At 43.6% G+C, this 22397-nt stretch overlaps 1 protein-coding gene and 1 pseudogene across 1 annotated transcript in view; one reads left to right on the top strand and one right to left on the bottom strand.

The window, feature by feature from the left end:
* The window catches only part of Slc25a26 (solute carrier family 25 member 26), a 94353-nt gene extending 78566 nt beyond the window's left edge, over window positions 1–15787 (bottom strand). Inside the window, exons 1-3 of the mRNA XM_028773023.1 lie at window positions 15644–15787; window positions 5378–5534; window positions 2172–2281 (exon numbers count right to left, since the gene is read on the bottom strand). Of these exons, the coding sequence (XP_028628856.1) occupies window positions 2172–2281; window positions 5378–5534; window positions 15644–15676 (300 nt within the window). The 5' untranslated portion in view covers window positions 15677–15787. The remainder of the gene's footprint in view (window positions 1–2171; window positions 2282–5377; window positions 5535–15643) is intronic.
* Window positions 15788–21211: 5424 nt separating this feature from the next.
* LOC114625653 lies at window positions 21212–22131 on the top strand (annotated as a pseudogene).
* Window positions 22132–22397: the final 266 nt, after the last annotated feature.

The following is a 22397-nucleotide window of genomic DNA, read 5'->3' as shown; positions in this document are numbered from 1 at the left end:
AGGAGTTCCTATAGCAGTTAAAAACAATGCTGAAAATGCTAGAAAAGAAAACTGTCAATGGTTTCCAGACTTACTACAAGGCTACAAACCATGTAGCGCATGTGCAAGAATACACAGTGACAGTGGGCCAGAACTCAGAACCCAGAAATAAATCTCATGTTTATGGTTAACTGCCTATTGACAAGAATGCTAGGGCCACTCAGTGTAGGTCTTTACCGGAAAGCAAGAGTCTTTCCAGTAAAGACATTTGAAAACTGGACTCTTACATGCCAAAGAATAAAGTTCGGGCCAGTGAGATGGCTCAGCAGGTAATTACGCTTGCTGTATGTTCTAGTTTATTTTCTGTTGTGATAAAACACTAAACAAAACCAACTTGGGGGCAAGAAAGGGCTTATTGCATCTTACAGATAGTCCATCATTAAGTGCAGCTAAGGCAGGAACTTGGAAGCAGGAACTGAAACAGAGGCCATAAAAGAGCACTACTTAAAAAAAAAAAAAAAAAAAAAAAAAAAAAGAGCACTACTTACTGGCTTGTTCCCAGGCTCACATTCAGCGACCTTTCTAAGACTGCCCAGGACAACTTCCTAAGAATAATCTGTCTTGCAGTAGGCTGGGCCCTCCTGCATCAGGCCGATCTAAAGGAGGCAATTCCTCAACTGCCATGTCAAGTTGACAACCAACATTAGCTAGCCATCACATCACATGTCACAGCTTGGCTATCTACATTTAATCCTTGGAAGCCTCTGACCTCCACATGCACCAGCACTCACATGCACAGACACAATAAAAATAGACTTAAAAAGAGTAGTTAGATCACAAGCCCAAACCATACACAAAATTCAACTCACAATGTAGCAAAGACCCAAGTATAGGAGTTAAGACTATAAAATATGTATAAGAAAATACAAGCCTATCTTGAGCTCATATCAGGCAATGGTTTCTTAACATGATTCCAAGTCACAGAACACACAGTTGATCTAGAGCCCTCACCACAGAGCTATACATACTTGACTGAGAATCTAGAGACACTGAAGGAAAAAGACGGGAGAAGAGAAGGTATGGGCCAGAGGTTGATGCAGTAGGTCAACAGGGGCAGTGACAGAGAGGTGTCTGTCACAGTGCCTGCTCCTGTACCCAACTCCTGTTCATAGCCACAGCTACTGCTTCACTATGCCTTAAACTTTCTGTGACTACCTAAAACTGCGCTGTAGAAGCCATCCTGGGAAAATGGTTCCAACACTAACACAAACAACCCCAACCAAACTTATAGGAATACCTTCTTCCATCTCTTTAGTTCTCTCTGTAGAAAGACGTTTTAGAGCTGTCTCGGACACCAGTACACAGTGGACTTTTCTTACATCCTAAGGCTATCTTTTAACTGTCATGTTTAATCAATTCATGTTTATTGGGATTTTACCACTTTAATAATTAAAAAAAAACAAAACAAAAAACAAAAAATAAAACAAAAAGCCCAGTCCTGTTAGGGATGAAGACAGGAGGATGGCTGGGGCTGGATGGCTGGGGCTTACCTAGTTCCAGGTTCAGAGAGAGACCCTGTCTCCCTGTCTCAAGGGACTAAGACAGGGAGTGATAGAGCACTCTCCTGGATCCACATACCAGGCACAGGACCACAGGCACACTTGTGTATCTACAGCACACGTGCCTAAATGCAGCATAAATATATAAAGAACTGTTAAAGCCTGATGTGGCTTTAACATGTCTTCAATTCTTTTTGTATTCAGGAAGCTGAGGCAGAAGGATCACAAGGTCAAGACCAATATGGTTACACAGTAAAATCCTGACTCAAAAGGGGTTTAATGTGTTTAATTAAATAAAATTCACCATAAATAATACATTTTGAGTAGATAAATATGTGTATTCTGATATAAGAATTACCCAGCAGAATCTGATACAGTGATAAACAGTTTGTCTAGCATTTAAAAAGCTCTGAATTCGAACCACAGCACCAAAGTAAAATAACATAACATTTTAAATATATATGTTTTAAAGCATTACTTTAAAAGATACATATAATCATTAGATTTTTATCTATCAGTTATTTATCAGCTAAAAGAAATTCAAATTTTAAAAATGAAACAATTATCTGTCCCAACAAACACAGACATAATTTATGTTTCTGAGATCCTGTACACATGTAGCCTGTTGCTCACCACTTCTCCTGCAGAGGCGGCCAGCATGTGCTTCACGGGTTTGAAGTGTGGAGCTGAGTCGGTGTGCAGCAAAGACTTCACATATTCATAGGTGAGGAAAAACGCAGCAGCTGAAACGTAAAAGTCTTTGTAAGGATAACTAAATATCTCACCTACTAAGGGATGTCTCTCAAAAGCTGGGACCATAATCATTAAATTATGAGACAAGAAATGGTAAGTGCATGCCTTTTTCCTAATCCCTGATCCTATTCAAAGCACACTTAATCGGTAGCCTGGCACCACCACACTTCACTGATGAGGGACTTAAAATTTCCTAGCAAATTTCTGAGAACGGACTGTGGGCTTCACAGATTCAAGGTATCATTACACAGAGACATTAAAAACAATCAGCTGCACTGAGTTCTAAGTAGGTTAAGGTACATACCTTAAGGAAAAGTTCTACAGTGCCTACTCATGATGCAAACTAACCACGCTACTTTTCACTGCTTCATCTTTACAAACATCAACTATTTCATTAAAAATGGAAGTCAGTGCCAGGCTTGGCAGCACACACCTTCAATCCCAGCAAATTGGAGACAGGGGCAAGGGGCAGGCTGATTGCTCTGTGAGTTTGAAGCCAGTCTAGTCTACATAGCAAGTTCCAGGCTAGCCAAGGTTACATAGTGAGACCCTATCTTGGGGGTGGGGGGGAGTGCAGGGATGAAATCAATAGAAAAACTTTTATTGCTCTAACAGAACTGCACATGAGGCTTTAAAACTTTCTGTATACTATCAATCAAAAGGGTTTTGTTTTGTTTTTTTTTTTTTTACCTCTTCCATAAGAGCTAAGGCACAGAGGATAAAGGGACAACAATTTCCTCTCCTGAAGGACATGAGAGCTCTAAACACCCAGGAAAACAATTCAGCAGTGAAAACCATCTCCCAGTCACCAGTGTGTAAAGGGCCCACCAGCTGCTCACACGAGTAATTACAAATACAAATGCTGTAAGTAGTCAGTCTATTCCCTTGTGGTTCCTCACATGGCTTCCTGCCTTTGGCCCATTCACTACACGTCCAGCTATAAGGGCTCCACTGCACTCGGCTGTGTGTTCTGAAGATGCATACACCCCCGAAGCCCCACCCCCCAGGACAAAGGAGGAAGCTAAAGGCTCCTAGATTCCATCATCAACTACCTCAAGCTTGTCATTCATAGCTACTTTTGTGATGTAGAAATGTTAAGTTCTGGCCCCTGCCAAACAGGTAGCATCCAAAAAGGCTCTACTAGTTGGAAATGATGGCAGAGTGCAGCTCTAAGAGAAGCTCTGAGCAAGGCAGAGATGAGGAGGTGGGCTAGTCAAGACCCACACCCCCACACGAAAAAGCCCCAGATTGGTGCTTCTTCTGTTATGCTCTTTTCTAAAAGGGAACTGGGTTTTTTAAAAAAGTTCCCCCCTCCCTCTCAATCCTTCACCTGTGCTGGCTCTGTTCTCAAAAATGCCCATAGCCATTAACGGTTACAGTGGGTTCTGCACTCAGCCTAGACAGAGAGTTAACCAATAACAAAAGAACAATGTTTCTAGAAAGGAAAGTGTGATTCAGCAAAAAATACCCAGGAAATTCCATTTCAAAATGGCTGTGCTTTGACTTCTCCTGAACTTTGCAATATAAAAGGCAAGAAGTCTGACACAGACACAGAAACAGAAGGTACACAAACACATATATGTGTACATGCTGGGGTGTGTGTGTGTGTGTGTGTGTGTGTGTACCCTGGAGAATGTAAAATAGTCCTATGGGCATAAAAACAGCATCATGTCCCACATGCACCACCAGCGAGGTCACACCTGCCTGAATCCTTGCTGCAATACATGAGAGAGAGAGCTAAAGAACCACAAAAGCCACAAGAACTGGTGACTACGAAAAGCTATGAGCACAGAGCAGACTCTGCCTTTGCAGCTCTCCTGCTCAAAAGTCCTCAAACTTGTCCACAGAGGAGGATCACCCTGAGGTTCTTTTTAAGACATCAGTGTCCTGGACAAAGCTAAAACTAATAACCACAATCTCTGCAGATGGGCCATCCGGCATCCGGCATCGGTGGCATTAAGCTCCTTGTTGATCGGGTCATTCTATTTGAGATAACCCTATACCTTCGCCCATACTTAGAAATGTGCATTATACAAAGCCGAGGTTCAACAATAGCTCATTAGCTAATATTCAAAGAATTACAACTGAGTTGGGGGAAGCCCAAGGGTGACTCCTAGGGGCTAGGAAGGAAAGTTATTTGACAATAAGCAGATGGAAGACCATTTTCTTTTTGCACTACAAGTCTTTCTTTATGTGAAGGCTATGCTTAAAGACTGGGCACTTACATACTCACTCATTATCTAGAAAAAGAGACAGTGAACCCCAGCATTTAAGAAGCTAGAGCCATGATTCTTTGGATGTGTGCTGTGTAACATTTTTGCCAGTTGGCTTAGTTTACTTTTCAGCATTAGAAATATCCACCAGACACCGGGAGACCACTCAAGAGATCACTACCTGCTCTGCATGTGCAAGGTCCTAGATTCAATCCAAAAGAAAAATAAAGCATCTACTGGTAAACAATTAAAATCAGGTACGTAATTGAAAATAATATACACTCCACATAAATTAAAAAAAATAAAGCACCCTAATTACCAAATGAGAGCACTGAAAGTCACGACATGACTTTAAAGCCCAAACAACAAATACTGGCTGCGGAGGATCCAGGACAAACAGCACCTGCCTAAGATGTAAGACGACCAATGCCTTACTGTCTCACCCGCTCACATGCCAGAGCAGCGATCACCAACCAGCCTCCCACTGGGTCACCTGGGATGCTTGCCACACTCCTTCATAAAGCTGCCCCAGAATTCTGGTGTGCCACAAGGCTGAGAACCACTGCATTAAGGAATCATGCTGAAAAGGCAACGTTTTAAAAATTCTAACTGGGGGCTGTAATAGCAAAAACATTTTTAAAAGATTATCTCTTACATTCCTTTTTTTTTGTTTTTGGTGTTAATATCCTGGGTCCTGGAATGGAATCTATAACACTCTGCATTCTGTTTAAATACAACCAAAGAACAAAAAACGAATTCAGTAAACCAGTTGTAAGACAATAAATTTTATGTGTTAAAATTAAAATACTCATCTTGTACTATTCCGAAAACACTATCTTGGCTTCTGAGCAGTGTGAATATCAACACCCTTACCATTAGGAAAGGATCCAACAGCTGCAGAAGGGACACCAGCATATATTCCACGAAACCCGCCAGCCTTGTTAAATCCTTGGGGACTCTGCAGCCTTGTCTTAATAGTATCCAAAGGAAATAATATCAAGTCCACAGAGGCACCTGCTATCCCTCCAGCCTGTGCAAAAAGTGGGGAAGAGAGAAGAGAAAAGTGAGCTCTCAGCCATGTAGGGACAGGGGAAAGGAGTCTTCTCTTCTTTTTCTCCCATGCTGGATCAGAGCTGTGGCCATCTGCCCGTGCTAGGCAAGCACTCCACTGTTGAGTGTCCCCAGTGTTGATCAAGTCTTTAAACAAATGTCTCACATCTTCCAGTCCAAGATTTCCTTTGCAATACTCAAAGGACTTACATTTTTATAAGAAAATAATATAACTATCAGTTGTACTAATTTGCAACTTGTACAGGTTTTTTACCTTTTAGATGAATTTTAATGAATTAATTTTTAAAACAAAATTAAAGCTCACTTTTAATTTACTCTTGTGATTCAACAACAGTTTAAAGCCATTTTTAAAAAAAGAAAGAAAAAGAAAGGTAAAAAGTATGAAGCATCCTAAATAGTCAAGGAGCTCCTTTTATTAGGTTCTTGTGTCTTTCCACAGCTCCATAGGCATATTCAAGCAGACATGAATACTCTTTCTTATTTATTTAGGTGCTTTGTTTTCCATGGTGTCTGTACCACTCCTATCCATGTGCGGAGACCAGAGGTAGACATCACACATCTTTCCTTGATTGCGTTTCACCTTTATTTTTGAGGTAGGATCTCACTAAGCCTGAAGCTTATGAACCCAGTTATGCTAGCTGACCAGTGAGCTTCATGTCTCCCTCCCCCCCCCCTTCCCATCTCTCTTTTGAGACAAGGTTTCAAGTAGACCAAATTAGACTTGAGCTCCTGAACCTTCTTCCTCCACCTTTCAAGTGTGGTGGGCATATAGACACAATGGAATACTATTCAGCTGTTAAAAAAAATTTTTTTTTAATTAAAATTTCAGTAAATGGATGGAGCTAGGAAAGATTAGAATGACTAAGTGTCCCAAGCTCAGAAAGACAAATGCCACATGTTCTCTCAGCTGCGCTTCTACCTCAAAATCTTCAGTAAGTGTATAATCTGAAGTAACTTTAGAAACCAGGAAAGTAAAAAGGGACCATGGAAGGGAGCTAGAGAAAGGAGAGCAGGACTCAGGTGATACAAAGAGGGAAATGCGAAAAGCGGGAAGGGAGATTCTGCTTTTATGGAGGAGGGGCGATTCAAAATAGAGTGAAAGGGAGAGAAAGAGACAATAACACCAACGACATTTGATAAAGCATCAAGAAATCATATTAGTGTATATTTAGCTAAAATTGTACACAGTACATATATGAAGTGTGTGTGTGTGCGTGTGCGTGTATGTGTGTGTGTGTTAAATGAAGGTATGGCACTTGAGCTGACAACACTGTCCACACCAGGCATGTACCAAGCATGAGAAACCTTCATTTGAGTTATTGGTCAGAGTAGACAAGTGACACCCAAAACAATATAGGTTGAAGACTTGTATTGCTGAAGACACCACACATGTCCTATACAGGACTTAGAGATATGAACTGGACATAACCTGCAAGCCTCATACCAATGATCTACTGTCCCCAAACCTTAGTATCAGAAAGTAGTTTGCAAGCTGCCAAGGAAAGGAAACAATCAATAGTCCTACCCTGCTGTGGCACCAGTGAATTTTACCAATGACTACCAGAGCAAGCTAGCCCTAAAGGTACAGGACTGGCACTCATATCTTGGTGGTAACCAGCTCCCATCTAGCTGGCCTTAAGACACCACTCAACAGGAAGAACAGCGTATCTGGTAATAGAAACCTAACCAACTACCTGGGACTATCGAGGTAAAGAATCTTAGAAGAGAGCCTACTACCTCACTTTACTAGGCCAGCATAACTCCTACCTGCATTCTAAAATAGACCCTTATATTCACAGGTAAGTGTAGCTCTTACCGCTCATCAAAGAAATTTCTCTCCATAGCAAATGGAGATTGTTACTGAAAACCACAACGGGTCATGCGCAGAAACCAATGTGTTATGGGAAGCCTGGCCCCAAGTGATACATCTACAACAGCACTCCAGCACCTAAGGCTCAGGGAACACTGTGGAGGAAGAGGTAGTGAGAGTGTAAGAGCCAGAGGACTAGGAAGTCTGCCGTGAGATTGTGTCTCTTAGAAATGACACAGAAGCTACACTCATGATACGTCAACAATATGGCTGCCTAAACAAGACCTGAACAACAATGATAATACCAACAGACATGATAACACAGAAGGGAAATCTCTCAAGGATCCCTACCCACAAACAACTATAGGCAACTAATGTCTGCTGACAGAAGAGAATTAGCTCTCCCAGGGATGAGTCCCATAATTGGTTATTGAGTACAAAGTGGTCAGCCCTGAAATCATACACACAGCCACAAAGGGACTCAGCAGGTTGTATTTATATACTTATGCACCTGTGTGGAACATTAATAGTCAAAAGAGGCCTTCAGTTTGATGGGGGACGGAGCATGGGAAGGGTTGGCAGGAAGGGACGTGGGAAGGGTTGGCAGGAAGGGACGTGGGAAGGGAAGAGAGGACAAAGGAGGAAGTAATATAATTATATCTTAGGTCTTTTAATCTTAATAAAAAGTGAATAAAAAGTAAGAGAGAATACCTCAAGGTTCCAGCATATATCTGTAATCTCAGCATTGAAAAGGCTGAGTCAGAAGAACCTGGAATTCAAGACCAGTCTCAACTACACAGGGAGAATTAATTTCAAAGTTAATTATGTAAAGAACTAGACAGATGGCATACACTGTATAGGCTGTCCTATAGCACTTTTATTTCCCTCAACAATTCAACCTATGGCCTAATCGGATCCAATGCTCTATCTTGTCTTTTGAACTACTGAGTGCTAAATCTGCAATAATGGCTTTTTTCAAGACTTAAATTTCAGACAGCTAATAATCCTTTTCCATCTAGATCTCTATTAAGAAGCACACATCTAAGGATTCGTATATTATTTTTTGTTTATTATATCTGCTCATCCCCTGATAACTTTTATTAAGTGACTTTTTTTAAAGGAGCTGGTGCTCACTGTCAAGTTTCTTTAAACAGTGGAACATTAAAAAACTGCACCTCATGACTATGGTGCCATACAGGCCAAATATTTTAATACTAATTATACCCCAATAAAAGGAGAGTGAAATTTGGAAAAAATATAAATACAAACACAGTGCCAAAAAAGGTCAGTACACCATGTCTAAAGGCACCATTCAAGGGTGGACAGATGAGAGTCCTACACAGTAACTTGTATGTGCGTTGCTGTTTCTATCTTTTAATATTGAACCATACAAACATACAACTCTTTAAAATACAGACATTTACAACTAAACATTATGTGTCCTGTGGCAAAGAAAGGAGAGGGGGGAAGAATGGGTACTATTCACACTTATAAGCAAAGTTCAAATTCTCTCTATCCTTCCTCCGAGTTTATACAATTCCCAGTTTATGCAAAGCTGAGCATACAGTAGATCCACGGCTCTACTTGCCTGTTAGCACAGAACCACTCCAAGAGTTAACTGGAAAAACAAAGCTCTAGGGAGAGATGGAGCAATGCCTTTCTTTTTTTTTTAATTAAATAATAAAAATGAAGTAGTAAAAGTCAAAGTAAATTAACAAATGTACTAACACTGTAATATTACATGATCAGCCTGAAAGACATAAAACTTTAAAGACTATGACCTAAAAAGATATCACTAAAGAGCTCCAAGATGTGCCAATCAGTAAAGGGCTGCAAATGGCACTAAAGTGACTAGGTCGGGTGTGGTGGCATGTACCTGTTGCATGTTGCCCAGGACCATGGGTGGGAGGGTCGTGGGAGCTGGCACCACAAAGGAAGAAGGAAGAGAAAGAGACAGGATGCATGGTTCTCTGTGGAGACAGGGTGGGCTTTATGCATCCTAGAAGAGGCTCAAAGCAATGTTGGAACAGAGCCACCATCTGGCATCCTTGTCACTCTTTTAAAGGATTTTTATACCATTTAGAAAGTAAATGTGCTGCCTTCCTTTTCTCAGAACACAGAACAAAAATCTGATGAGAACTGTGATCCACACCGATTCTTTAAAAACAAGCTGCACTGTGATTTTCTCTTTAATCTTCCGCAGTTCGGAGAAACACTGGCTATCTGGTGCTAAGCTTTAATCAATGAATTCTCTGAATGTAGGGCTGCTGTGCAGGCATCGATTCTCTACACATTTCTCATCACAGCTCTTATCTTCTGATGATAAAATGACCAGAGACTGATCTAGTAACACAGAAACCACAAGTTACTGTGTCTGTGAACTTCAAGTTCTATAGCTGAGATGTCACTTAACTTTATGAGAATGAAAAACAGAGATTCTAAGTGTATCTGTTCAGCCACACAATATAGTTAACACTTAACCAAAACCTTTAGGGAATGCATACAATTTCATAGGAACTCTGTGCATAGGCACAAGCCAACATCAGCCGGATTATAAGAGACACTTATCAGATTCGTTTGTTCTTTAAGTTTGTCTGATCATTTGCCAAAAAGGTTATCAGGCAACAGACTAAGCTTAAGATTTAGAATGGCTTGTGCAAAAAAAGTGTAAATTCAAAACAAGACAAAATGGGGTGGAGGCAGGAAACTTAAAAGCTGTGCACAACCAATCAACTAGCCAAGACCTGAAACCCATTAAGTGTTAGCTACAACACATGCTCTGCCTCAAATCAGAGCTGTAAGAAGACCCAACACACTATAGGGGGAGTAATTGGGTTTTGAAATTTGTAACTATTGCTTGGAAATTGCTCTAGGAATTGAAAAGGCCAAGACTGTATGCTACCAACCCTTTTTCCTAAAAGGAAGTTGGCTTGGCAACAATATAAAAATCATCACTGCTCCATTTTCAACACAAAACCTAAAATCCCATAAGCCACCAGCCCAAGGACAACTAAGCCAGCCAGAACCCCAGCAGGGCTTCTGGGAGAGTCATGCTTCCTGGTGTTTTCAGTTGACTGTACAATCAGGGGCCACCAGTGATCTGACAGCTAGCTATCTTCCTCAACTCACAACTGCTGTTCCTGTTTCCTACGACCCTGGTCTCCTCCCTCACTGGCCGTTCATTCTCCCTTCAGGATTCCAGTCCCCCCTATACTAAAGACAGGCTCACTGGGTACAGGACCAACTTCACCTTGCAGTCTCCATCTATCCATCTTCCAACCCTCCAGCACCCCTGAGGATTTAGAGCAAAGCCTGGCCCTGTCTTCCCACTCCCAGGATCTGGCTTTCCTCCTTTCAAGGAAGCCCAATAGGACTGTCCCCCATCCTTCACTTTGAGTTTAGATCCTCTTGCTTCTAGAATGTAATCAAATGTTATTTTTGGTGCAGTGCTGAGGACTGAATCCATGACCCCACACATGCTAAGTAACTCAGCCACACCATCGGTCAAACTGTTAATGATACAGTTGGACAGCTCAGACCTTTTGTTCATATCTACCCCTCTAGATTATAAAATCTGTACTTTGTTTACCAATACATTCCTAACATAAGCACATGAAAGCACTCAACAACCATGATAAAAAGATTTCGTATTTTAGAAGGTACTGCACATCAACCTGTAAAAAATATACTACATTTTAAAAATAGGAAAAGGCAAAAACAAGCAACACCCTACTCTTTGAAAAAATAAAATAAAAGCAACTCAAGCAAGCCAGGCCAGTGGTACATGTCTGTAATTCCAGCTACCTGAGAGGCTGAGGCAGGGAGATCATTGCAGTTTGAGAGTCAGAGGCCACATGGAAACACTGCAAGACCCCAATCTCTAAAATAAGGAGGAAAGAAAAGAAGTGAAAATACAAATGACCAACAAAACAAAAAAGTACTTCCTCATCACTGATATCAAATAAAAAATAAATTTCGAAATTAGAAAAAATTTTAATGTAAATTCTATAGGCACTATAAATATCTACTCAAAGACAATTTGTTCATTAAAATTTTTAATTGTTACACCTTTGACCCTGTTACTTTATTCCTCAATATTTCTTCCACAGATATAATTTCTCAAATATACAAGAATGTTTTATTGTGGAAATACTTATAGCAAAAGCAGACAGATTTCTGTGAGTTCAAGACCAGCCAGGGCTACAGAATGAGACACTATCTCCAGTAAGTAAAGAGGAGGGCTGAGAGAGTGTACAAGGTCTAGGGGGAGACGGCTCAGTTGCTAAAGAGCCTAGAAAAGAAGCATGCAAACTTGAACTTCGATCTCCAGCGTGCAGCTAAAAAGCTGGCTGTCTCTATGGTGGGGACTAAGCAATATCTCCCCTGCCCCATTCCAAGCTCCTAATGACAAACCAAAGTCCAATTCCACTGAAGTCCCCCTAGGAAATCAAGTGTTTATCAGGCTTACAGAACATGGATGAGTTCACGGGTGGGGTCACCAGAGAAGCATGGTTGACCTCAAAGCAGGTGCACTGAAGAGTCTGAACTCTGCATGGACAAGGGCTTCCCCACAGCCCTATAGATGGAGTGCCCATTCTCCTAGTCATCCTCTGCCAATATACTCTAACTGCTAGGCTAGCCCTTCTCTGGAAGTCTTGAGCAATTAGGGAAGGTTGCATACAATTGGCTAGGAGAGGCTAAATACTCAGGTGAGAATCCCAAGACCTTTCCACCCGCATCTTCCTATTAGGAAATGTCAAGAATCAAGAAGCACAGCTGTGATGATAGTTTGCAAGCAGGCACGGCTGGTGGTGGCAGTTTGTATAAAGGGCAGTGCTGTACAACACGTGCACTTGTAACTCCAGCACTGGGGAGGCAGAGACAGGAAAATCCCTGGGCTTGCTAGCTGCTAGCCTAGCTGCACACCATGTCTCAATAAGAGATTCTGTCTCAAAAAGCAAGGTGGGTGTTTTATTTGCTTTCCATTGCTATGATAAAACACCATGACCAAAAACTACTCGGGGAGAAAAGGGTTTATGCGACTCACAGGTTCCAGTCCATTACTGGGGAGAGATAGGGCAAGAGCAGAGGTGGGAACCATGGCAAAGTGCTGCTTATTGGCTCGTTTTCCATGACTCACTCAGCTGGCTTTCTTCTACACCCAGGATCACGTGTCCAGGAGTGGTACTATCCACAGTAGGCTGAGCCTGCTCACATCAACCATTCATCAAGAAAGTGCCCACCACCACTACCACCACCACCACCACCACGATCACCACACCACCACCACCATCACCACCACCACCATCGCCACCACCACCGCCTCCACCACCACCGCCTCCACCATCACCACCACCACCACCACCAACACCACCACCACCCCACCACCATCACCACCCCACCACCATCACCATCACCACCACCACACCACCACCACCATCACCACCACCACAACCACCACTGCTACCACCACCATCACCATCACAACCACAACCACAACCAAAACCACCACCACCACCACCACCAAAACTTGCCTACAGACCAATCTGGGGAAGACATTTGTTTGTTGGTTGGTTTGTTTGTTTTGTTTTGAGACAAGATTTCACTATGCAGCCTTGGCTAGCCTGGAACTCAGAGATCCACCTGTCTCTGTCACCAGGTCCAGCCTGAAGGCATTATTTTAATGGATGTTCCCTCTTCCCAAATGACCCTAGCTTATGTCAAGTTGACAAAATCTAATAAGCATTTCTTGAGGAACAACAGTGGAGGTTGACCCCTGGCCTAGACACACACACACACACACACACATACTGGGAGTGTAGAGCACCTGAACAGCATGTATGAGGCTCTGAGTTCAGACACCAGCAACCCCCAAAGTCAATGTGTGCCTCTCCCTGCAGAGAAACATACATTATGCTCTTAAATTTATCAAGTGATACTACAATATATACTATACATTCCCACCTCTGACTACATGTAACTATGTGAACCCAAGTCTAGAAGCATGCACACAGTTGGCTAGAAGTTAAATACCTCTCTGAAATGGGGTTTATGATAAGGATTATTACTATTTATTATGGCTCACAGTTTATAAGGAATATTGCAGCATAAGTAAACATCATGCAACATGAATATGCCTAGCCCTTCAAAACCTCTCTAATCCACTGGCTGCAGTTGACAGGCACTAGGTAAGGAATAAGTGAGAGCTGGCCACACGGACCCTTGATCCTCCTCTCCATCAGCAACCTGTACACGCGCACAAGACCCGGAGCACCATCCACTCCAACTACTACAGTTCCCAAACATGCCCGAACTTTCTCCTTCTCTGCTTCAGCTTGGGTTTTTATCACAATCTGTAATGGCCTTCTTACCCAACTCCCCTCTTCGCCCCGCAGACACATATCCCTGCTAAAATTCTGTCTACTGGTTTGGCAGCAACTAAATGCTGTATTTCTCATAGAGCCTTTCACAACCTTCCAGTCAGAGTTAAAAGCTACCTCCTCTACTCCTCTCATAGTTGTATTTATATTTTCCTTTATACTAACCACCATGTGCGATATTCTTCCGAGTACAAGTCAGGTCAGTCACCTTCAACTTGCTTGCCAACTAACCCAGTGCCTCTGACACTGCAGGGCTTCCCCAACACAATTGTAAGATGCTAACATTTCTTGGGGTTCCCCAGTCATGGTGGTGCTTGTATCATGGGACACTTCCCTAAAGACCAATTCATCATCACCTACTAACAGGAGAACAGGAGGACTGTAGGATTCAACCTGTTTAATGAGGCTGTTCTTTAAGAATGAAAAGGTGACTGCAGAATTGGCCTTGACATCTCTTAAGAAATTCTCTCAAATTAAATTACTGCCTAGGAACGCAGGTTTGTTATCAGACAGAGCTAGCTACCTTGAGCTCAACTTCTTGGGAGAGCCTTGGATCTTCTTAGAAAACTATTTCATTTCTATTTCTTCATGTGCAAAATGGGGGAAAGAGTACCTATACTTTAAGAGCTTTGTAAAAGTAAATAACAGTAAATGAAAATTAAATACAATTAAAACCTGTTTTAGTCATGTGTCTGAGTGTGCTATGTGCTTTCGTGTGCATGCATGCGTATGCATGTGTGTAGTTACAGGTATGTGAAAAGCCCAACCTTAAGTCAGAAGTTTTCCTCATTGTCACTCCACTTCACTCACTGATGCAGGGTCTAGAGATGACTAAAGGTTAGTCTAGCTAGCCAGCTCGCTCCAGGGATCCCTCACCTCCACCTTCGGAGCACCAGAATTACAGACGAGCCATGATACCCACCCAGTATTTCCAAGGGTTCTGGGAACTGAAGTCAGGGCCTCATACTTACACTACAGGTGTTCTAACTACTGAGCCATCACCCCAAACCCAAATGAATCTCATATATTTAGAGTGCCTGGCCCATGACCAGTTATCACCTCTTCCCACAATGCCCTGAACCTAGTCCACCTGTCATTTACCCAAGCACTCACTTCTGGACTGTCTCCAACACCTGACTCTTATGGGCAGGTTTCTCCTGCACAGCACTCCAATCCTTTCATCAGAACAGTAGCTAGTTCCGTGAACAAATGCCTCTGGGCTTCTATTTGCCCTTTGTAGGGGCGGTTTAAAAATGAAGGTATTTCTTGTCTGCTTCTATTCACTCCCCCAGAATGAAATCAACGTTAACCAATCTCTCTTACATCTGCTGAATCTATTATCCCCTGCTAGACGGGCTGCTACAGGTCCCTCAAAAAGCACTGGTTCTTAGAACTCGACAGAATTAGCCAATAAACTTTCGAGTCCGCAACACCACTACTTAAGCTCAGTATTTCTTCAAAGCCTAAATTTGGAGCAAAATAAGCAGATTACTATGAACTAAATGTGTAGAAACTGCAAAAAGACAAGCTAGTGTCTTGGACTGAAGAATCATAAGTGTTTTCCTTAATAGTGTGTATTTACATATTTCTTTAATTCCCAAGTTCAGGTGAATGTGACGTGATGTATAAGGGAAGATGTTTTGCCTTCAGTAAATAAGACAATGTGTCAAGCATACTTCATCTCCTCTAAAGCTCGGCAGGACCCACCTGGCCTTGAGAATAGACTTCCCGGACGCCCCTAAGCTTGGTCCTAGACCTAGCTGCCAGTGACCTGAGGACCGTCCACTGCGTAAACCCGGAAGATAGCGGCAGTACAGAGAAGCCGCTTCAGCTCCCATGCAGCCTGCACCCAGAAGCCCACCCCTTCCCCGCACTCACCACCAGCGAGGCCGTGAAGCCCGGCGTGTCCATGGTCTCACCAACCCCGCCAAGGTTAAAATCACAAGCTAAGCAAAAGCAGGTGCACACTTAAAGAGCTGGGCGCCGCCATGTTGGGGCGGGATATGGAGCAACTACTTCCGGGGCAGAACTCGTGACGTCACACCACAACAACAGCACGTGCATCACTCAGTGCGGGTTGCTGAGCCCTTTCGTGGAGGACCCTGGGGTCTGGAGCGTCTCGGGCTTCCCGCCCTTCCACAGCCGGCTCGCGATGTGCTAGGTAAGGGCCTCGCACAAGCAGGCTGGAATCTACGGAAGAGCTCGGAGGAGAGCCCAGTGCTGGCTGGAGGAAGAACTGGGACCTGGCGGCACTGCCCGTACCTGAAGGGCCAGCCTTGTGGTTTCCTACTTGCAGTCCAAGTCGGTTATTCCTTCGCTTGATCTGTGCAAGTTCTGTCTGGCTTTCTGTTGATCCAATTCCGGTAAAAAATGTTAAACAAAAATACGTTTTTATTACCAAAAAAAGTAGTATGCTCCATTTCTACTGACTTTATTTCCCTTTAAATTAATTTACTTAAAATGGGAGAGCGATCACTAGAGGCTAGGAAGGAATGAAGAGTGGAGGAAGCAACTATCAAAATACAATTAGATGGAGCCAGTGAGATCGCTTAGTAGATAAAGGTGCTTGCCATCAAGTCTGGAGGTGGCTACTAACAAATTACTATTAGTGCCAGTGAGATGGTTCAGCAGGTAAAGACTCTTGCCACCAATCCTGTGACCGGAGTTCACTTCTTAGGACCCATAGGTTGAAAGACAACCAGCTCCCACAAGCTGTCTCCTAACCACTACACCTACCCCATGGGGCACATATTCCAAATATTTATTATATATCATATTTTGCATATTGATATATTTTATTACATATTAATATATTGATAAGTAAATAAATAAAATTTAATACTTAAAAAAAACAGTGCAGCTCAATAGTGAGTGTAACTCAATGGTAGACTATGTGTTTACCTGGCAAGGCCCTCAGGTAGATGGGGGAAGACAGGAAGAAGTACTGCTTCTCTGTAGGACAGTAGGATTGCTAGTTTACAATTTACACAAGTGTTTGTGTGTGCGTTTGTATTCCAGTTTGTATTTGAGTTCTGTGGGAAATGAGATCTCACTGTAGCCTATGATAGGCTAGAAGTCACTATGTAGCGCTGGTAGCCTCAAACTCACAGCAGTTCTCCTGCCTCTGCCTTCTAGATATTGGGATTACAGATGTGTGACATTACACTTGGATAATAATTTAGATTTTCTTTCCAGAGCTTTGAACATGCAAGAGCAGCATTCTCCCACAGAGGCTGCATCTGTAATTCCACCTACCTGGTCACTGCTATGTATTGTATAGAGAACTAAAAGAAAATAGAAAATTTCAAAGATTATGCACAAAGAAATGATATTTAAGGAATTAGACATGCTAATTGCTGACTTAGCCATTTCACATTGTATGAATATATTGAATTATCACCCAGTACCCCAATAAATTTATACAATCACTGTGTTGGCCTCAGTGATTCATTTTTTGTTATTATACTGACTTCTGCCCCTGTGTCAACCAACCCTTTAACGGGTATACCATCTAAATGTACAGTCATTATCGGGGAGTAAGGAAACACAGGCAAGACTCCTGGCCGAGCAGGGCTCCCTCTTACTGGCAGGACTGAGGGATGCCCCTATTGTAGTTTAAACTCTCTTCCTGCTTTTGAAACCAACAATCCTTAGCCTAATGGAAACCTTGGTTACAACAAGGACATCTGGTCTTGGGCCTAGCTAAGGTGCAGTCCTATCTGAGGTGACCAGGCTTGCCACAGCTCCACTAGGTGCGATCAAGGGCCCTTCAGGGGGAGAGCATTTCCTCTGTACATGCTCCATGACCAAGGTTAATGTATGTCCTGTGGCCAGTAAGTATATCAAAAGAAATGTTAAGTATATATTCCAAATTAATCCTAGCTTGGGTCTCAGCCAAGTCATGCTATTCAGACCTCCAATTAAGAAACACAGCAGGGTGGAGCACTGTCTTAAGGAGATTATACCAACCATAATAGGTCTAGAGGTGCATGGCCCATTGCTTCAGTACTTGTTCAAAATATGGAGAATCTAGGCAAGAATCATTGGCAGCTTTTCTGATTAGTGCCAAGTCTTCCAGAGAAGCGGGAATCCAGGGCCTAGCAGCCATATCAGGGCCAAGATTGACAGGTAAAGCCTCACGATATACCTGAGGAGAATGAGGCCCCCAGGGGAGAGGCAGTCTAGCACAAAGGATGGGCATCAAAGGAGTGACCACTGAAGGAGCAACCACTCAAGGAGCGACCACTCAAGGAACAACCACTCAAGGAGCGACCACTCAAGGAGCGACCACTGGAAGACAAAGTCTCCCCTAAATCACGTCAAGGGTAAGCTGGTGGTACCTCCAATGGGATAGGAGCAGAAGGGCTAATGAGGGAGGGAGCTGGGACAGCAGGGATAGAGGACAGCTTGGAGCCTGATGGCTGGAGGGCTGGAGCAGAGACGCCCTCATCCTCATCACTAAAATAACTGTTTGCCCAGAGAAAGTGGGACAGGGTCATTAATGGAAAGATGAATATTGGCCTGATCCTGGCAGTGTTTGTTAAGGGCAGCTACCACTTCCTTTGGGGAGGAATTGTTAAGACTGGCTATGATTGCCAGGAGGATGGGGACAAAGAACAAGGGAGGGATTATTCTCAGACCATACCTCTTGCTTGTGGACAAGGAAAAGAACATGCATCCAGAAATCAGGGTCCCACATGTTCTCCAGTGATATCCAGGGGGCCAATATAGCAGCCTCCTCCCAAAATTGGTTCAGGTCGTGAGTCTTAACCTTGAGACCATGAGTAACCAGAAGGGTTTTCAGTACCCTAATCTAGGGTTCCTTGATGGTAGAGGGCAGGGAACCACTGATGACAAGCACAGAAGAAACAAAAAACTAACCAATATGACAAATATACAGAAGGCAAGGAAAATCACATACTAAGCAGGAGACTCCCTCAGGTGTAGCTCAAAGGCTCTATGTATACATGGTGTCCCCAGGATGGAAAAGGCATTCAGGAGCTGATCCCTGGTACCACTGCTTGGGAAAGCAGTCACTATGTCAGGTACCAGGATGAATCAAACCAAAAGTGAAAATGAGCAGACAAAGACAAAGAAGACAAAAAAGATGTCGTATTCTCCCCCTTGAACTAAGACCAAAAGTGAAAGGAAGTCAGTTGCCAGGGCAAGCAGACAAAGAAGAAAGAAAAGATGCGGTGGCATGCTCACCCTTTCACCAAGACCAAAAGTAAAAGTATGACTTTCACCAGGACAAACAGACAAAAAAGGCAAAGAAGACAGAAGTCAAGTCTGTATGCTTACCGGGCCAACCCACCTAAGAAGCAACCAAAGGGGGCATGACAGCAGCATCATGAGGAGAAGAACCGATGGAACCACAAGTACAGTCCTTGGAGCAACAAACAAAAGGGAGGCCCCCAGAAAGGGAGGTTCAAAAGCAGCCACAAATGAGGACAATGAAGTAATCCATCAACCACATTGGGCACCAGATGCTGCCTGTATCCTGGACTACTCAATGCCCAACCCTACATCCCTCCTCTCAATCCCCAAGTTTATGTAGAGGTGGCCACCACTCATCCTCCTACAACTGAGGAAATCTGGAAACTGCTGTTGACCCATTATCCTTGCCTCAGGCTAGGTATCAGGGCAGCTTCTGAGGCCTGGACTTGCCTGGACTTGCCCAGTTCTTAGAAACAGAGAATTAGGCCTGTCTCCTGAACTGCCAATTTGAAGCCTGTCTGGAGTCAGCCTGGCCTTCTCACTTTCTCCACATCAACATCAGTAAAAAGGCAGAAAAGGAAGGTTTCAGCACTCAGTCACATTTTATTGAAGAAGTACACGTCACACACACCTGGGAGAGGGAGAGAGAGAAAGAGAGAGAGAGGGAGAGGGAGAGGGAGGGGGGGGGGGGGGGGACAGAGAGACAAAGACAAAGAGAGACAGGGAGAGGACACAGAGAGAGGACAGAGAGAGGGAGAGTGCAAGGCACACAAAGAGACAGACTCCTCAGTATAGGGAGATCTAGAGCTGGGTTCAGATTTGTCTGCCAGATCCAAAACTTACATATTTGGGAGTACAAAGAGTTCCCTTCCTCCCTCAGAACTGGTTAGTCTGAGCTATTATTGAGAGTTGCATAATTCTGATGATGAGGGAAATAGATTGGTTTCTGCCCTAGAACCACCTCTCTCATTGGGATATTTGAAAATCCCACTGAAGAGTTAACTTCCCTTGGTGGAAAAAAAAAATCCACTCAGTCTTTGTCTTGTGAGATGGAGAAGTGTCGGAAAGTCAACCATCTTAAATGTTTGAGTGACAAGCACATTAAGCTGCCTAGAGCCTCTTTTACCCTGTCTGTCTGCTACCACGTCCAGCATGACTGCACGGATGGACCTGACTCGGGTGTAGAGGGAATGATGAAAAGACAAGCACAAATATACCCAGAAAATCTGGGATCAGGTGGAGTGGTTTCTCTGATGGAGAAAACACAGTACTCCAGAAGCTCAGCGTTTATTATATACAGTTGAATAGGGAGCCGGGGGTTATTGCATATAGCTGAATCAAGGAGGCAGGGTTATGGTTGCAACTGGACCAAGGAGATAGGTTTAACTAATTTAAGTAAGAGCTGTTTTTGTGGGGGGGGGCATTCTTCAGGCCATAAATATCCTGAGGGAGAGAGCTACGGTGGACAGTTTCTATACACACGAATTGTTGGGGTCCAAGAGTCACCCCACAAACCACTCAATCTCAGCCAGACAGGGATGGTCTATTCAATACATACCCTAATACTGATTGATTAGGACCTTAGCTCAGAATTCAGGGACTGAAGACAGTGACAAGCATCCTTCTAGGTCAGCATATAAAGATTAAAACTGCAAAACCCACCATGAGCTCATATTCGGGAGCAGGAAGTGCTGCCCAGTGGTCAGCTCTGACTCAAACCATTTTAGACATACCAATTCATATTGACCTTTGATTTGATGGGTGCTACATAAAGCTTTGTGGAATTTCATAAGATTAACAAACCTCAGAACATACAGAACATAACATGATATGTGATCAGCATGATCTTGCTATGAATCAGGTTATTTGTGTGTGTGTGTGTCAATGATGGGCAGGCATATCACAGCAACAATATAAAATAGCTGGCAGGCATGGGACAAAATGGCTATAGCTATGCTGCGGGAGAGGGTGCAGGCCTCAACACTAACAACATCCTCACATGGACCATAGTAAGGTTTTGCCTCCCCCTGACCCTCATCCTTTGGGGGATGTGAATTAGTCAGGGTTCTCTACAGAAACAGAAATTATAGAGTGTGTGTGTGTGTTCTATATATTATAGAATTATATATTACATATAAATTATAGAAGACAGAAAATACATGATAGGAACTCGATCGGTAGCGGGAGTGGAGAGAGGACCCACCGGGCCAGGTCATCATCACAGCAACCATGAGCAGCAAGGCGGAGACCCACCAGCCGCCAGCTGCCCCAACCGCTGCCCTCAGCCCGGCTCCTCAGGCAGTGGCGCAGATAGTGGTGGTGCGTGCCAGTGGGGACAAGGAGGTCATCTCAATGAAGGTTTTGGGAACAGTAAAATGGTTCAATGTAAGGAACAGATATGGTTTCACCAACAGAAATGACACCAAGGAAGACGTATTTGTACACTAGACTGCCATAAAGAAGAAGAATCTCAGGAAGTACCTTTGCAGTGTAGGAGATGGACAAACTGTGGAGTTTGATGTTGAAGGAGAAAGGGGTGTGGAGATAGCAAATGTTACAGGCCCTGGTGGAGTTCCAGTTCAAGGCAGTAAATACGCTGCAGACCGTAACCATTATAGACGCTATCCACGTCCTCCACGCAATTACCAGCAAAATTACCAGAATAATGAGAGTGGGGAAAAGAACGAGGGAAAGAATCGGAAAGCACTCCTGAAGGCCAAGCCCAACAACGCTGGGCCTATAGCAGGCGAAGGTTCTCACCTTGCTGCATGTGGAGACCTTAGCGTAGACCACAGTATTCCAAACCCTCTGTGCAAGGAGAAGTGATGGAGGGTGCTGACAACCAGGGTGCAGGAGAGCAAGGTAGATCAGTGAGACAGAATATGTGTCGGGGTTACAGACCACAATTCGGCAGGGGCCCTCCTAGACAAGGATAGCCTAGAGAGGGTGGCAATGAAGAGGACAAAGAAAATCAAGGAGATGAGACCCAAGGTCAGCAGCCACCTCAACGTCGGTGTAAGGCCCCCAGAGTGGGGAGACCCCCACTCAAGCCACAGGAGATTTTGACCATCCAGAATCATGCGAGAGACCGAACTTGCTGCAAACCTCAAAAGGCTTTATTTCCGGATTTCGGGGTATCAGTCAGCTGAGGCCAAGGCTCACAAGGGGAGCGTTGACCCTGAGGTTCGGGAGCAAGGGGTATTTAAAGGAGAAAACCACAAACCAGGGGCGTGAAGGGGGAAACCAGGAGGTGACAGTGGAGAAAGCCCAACCTACATCATAAAAATAGTTGGAAAGTTTCAACCTATTATTCGGCTAGTCACAAACCAGGGTGGGGAGTGGGAAACATCCTGTACACATTCTATTCTATTCAGGAATGTGACCTTAGCCTAGTCATTTACCTTGTGATCAGTCA

The sequence above is a fragment of the Grammomys surdaster genome, unplaced genomic scaffold, assembly GCF_004785775.1.
Source record: "Grammomys surdaster isolate TR1022 unplaced genomic scaffold, NIH_TR_1.0 220, whole genome shotgun sequence".
Taxonomy (NCBI): Eukaryota; Metazoa; Chordata; class Mammalia; order Rodentia; family Muridae; genus Grammomys; species Grammomys surdaster.
The sequence above is the reverse complement of the archived record's forward strand: the minus strand, read 5'-3'. Positions and strand labels throughout refer to the sequence as shown.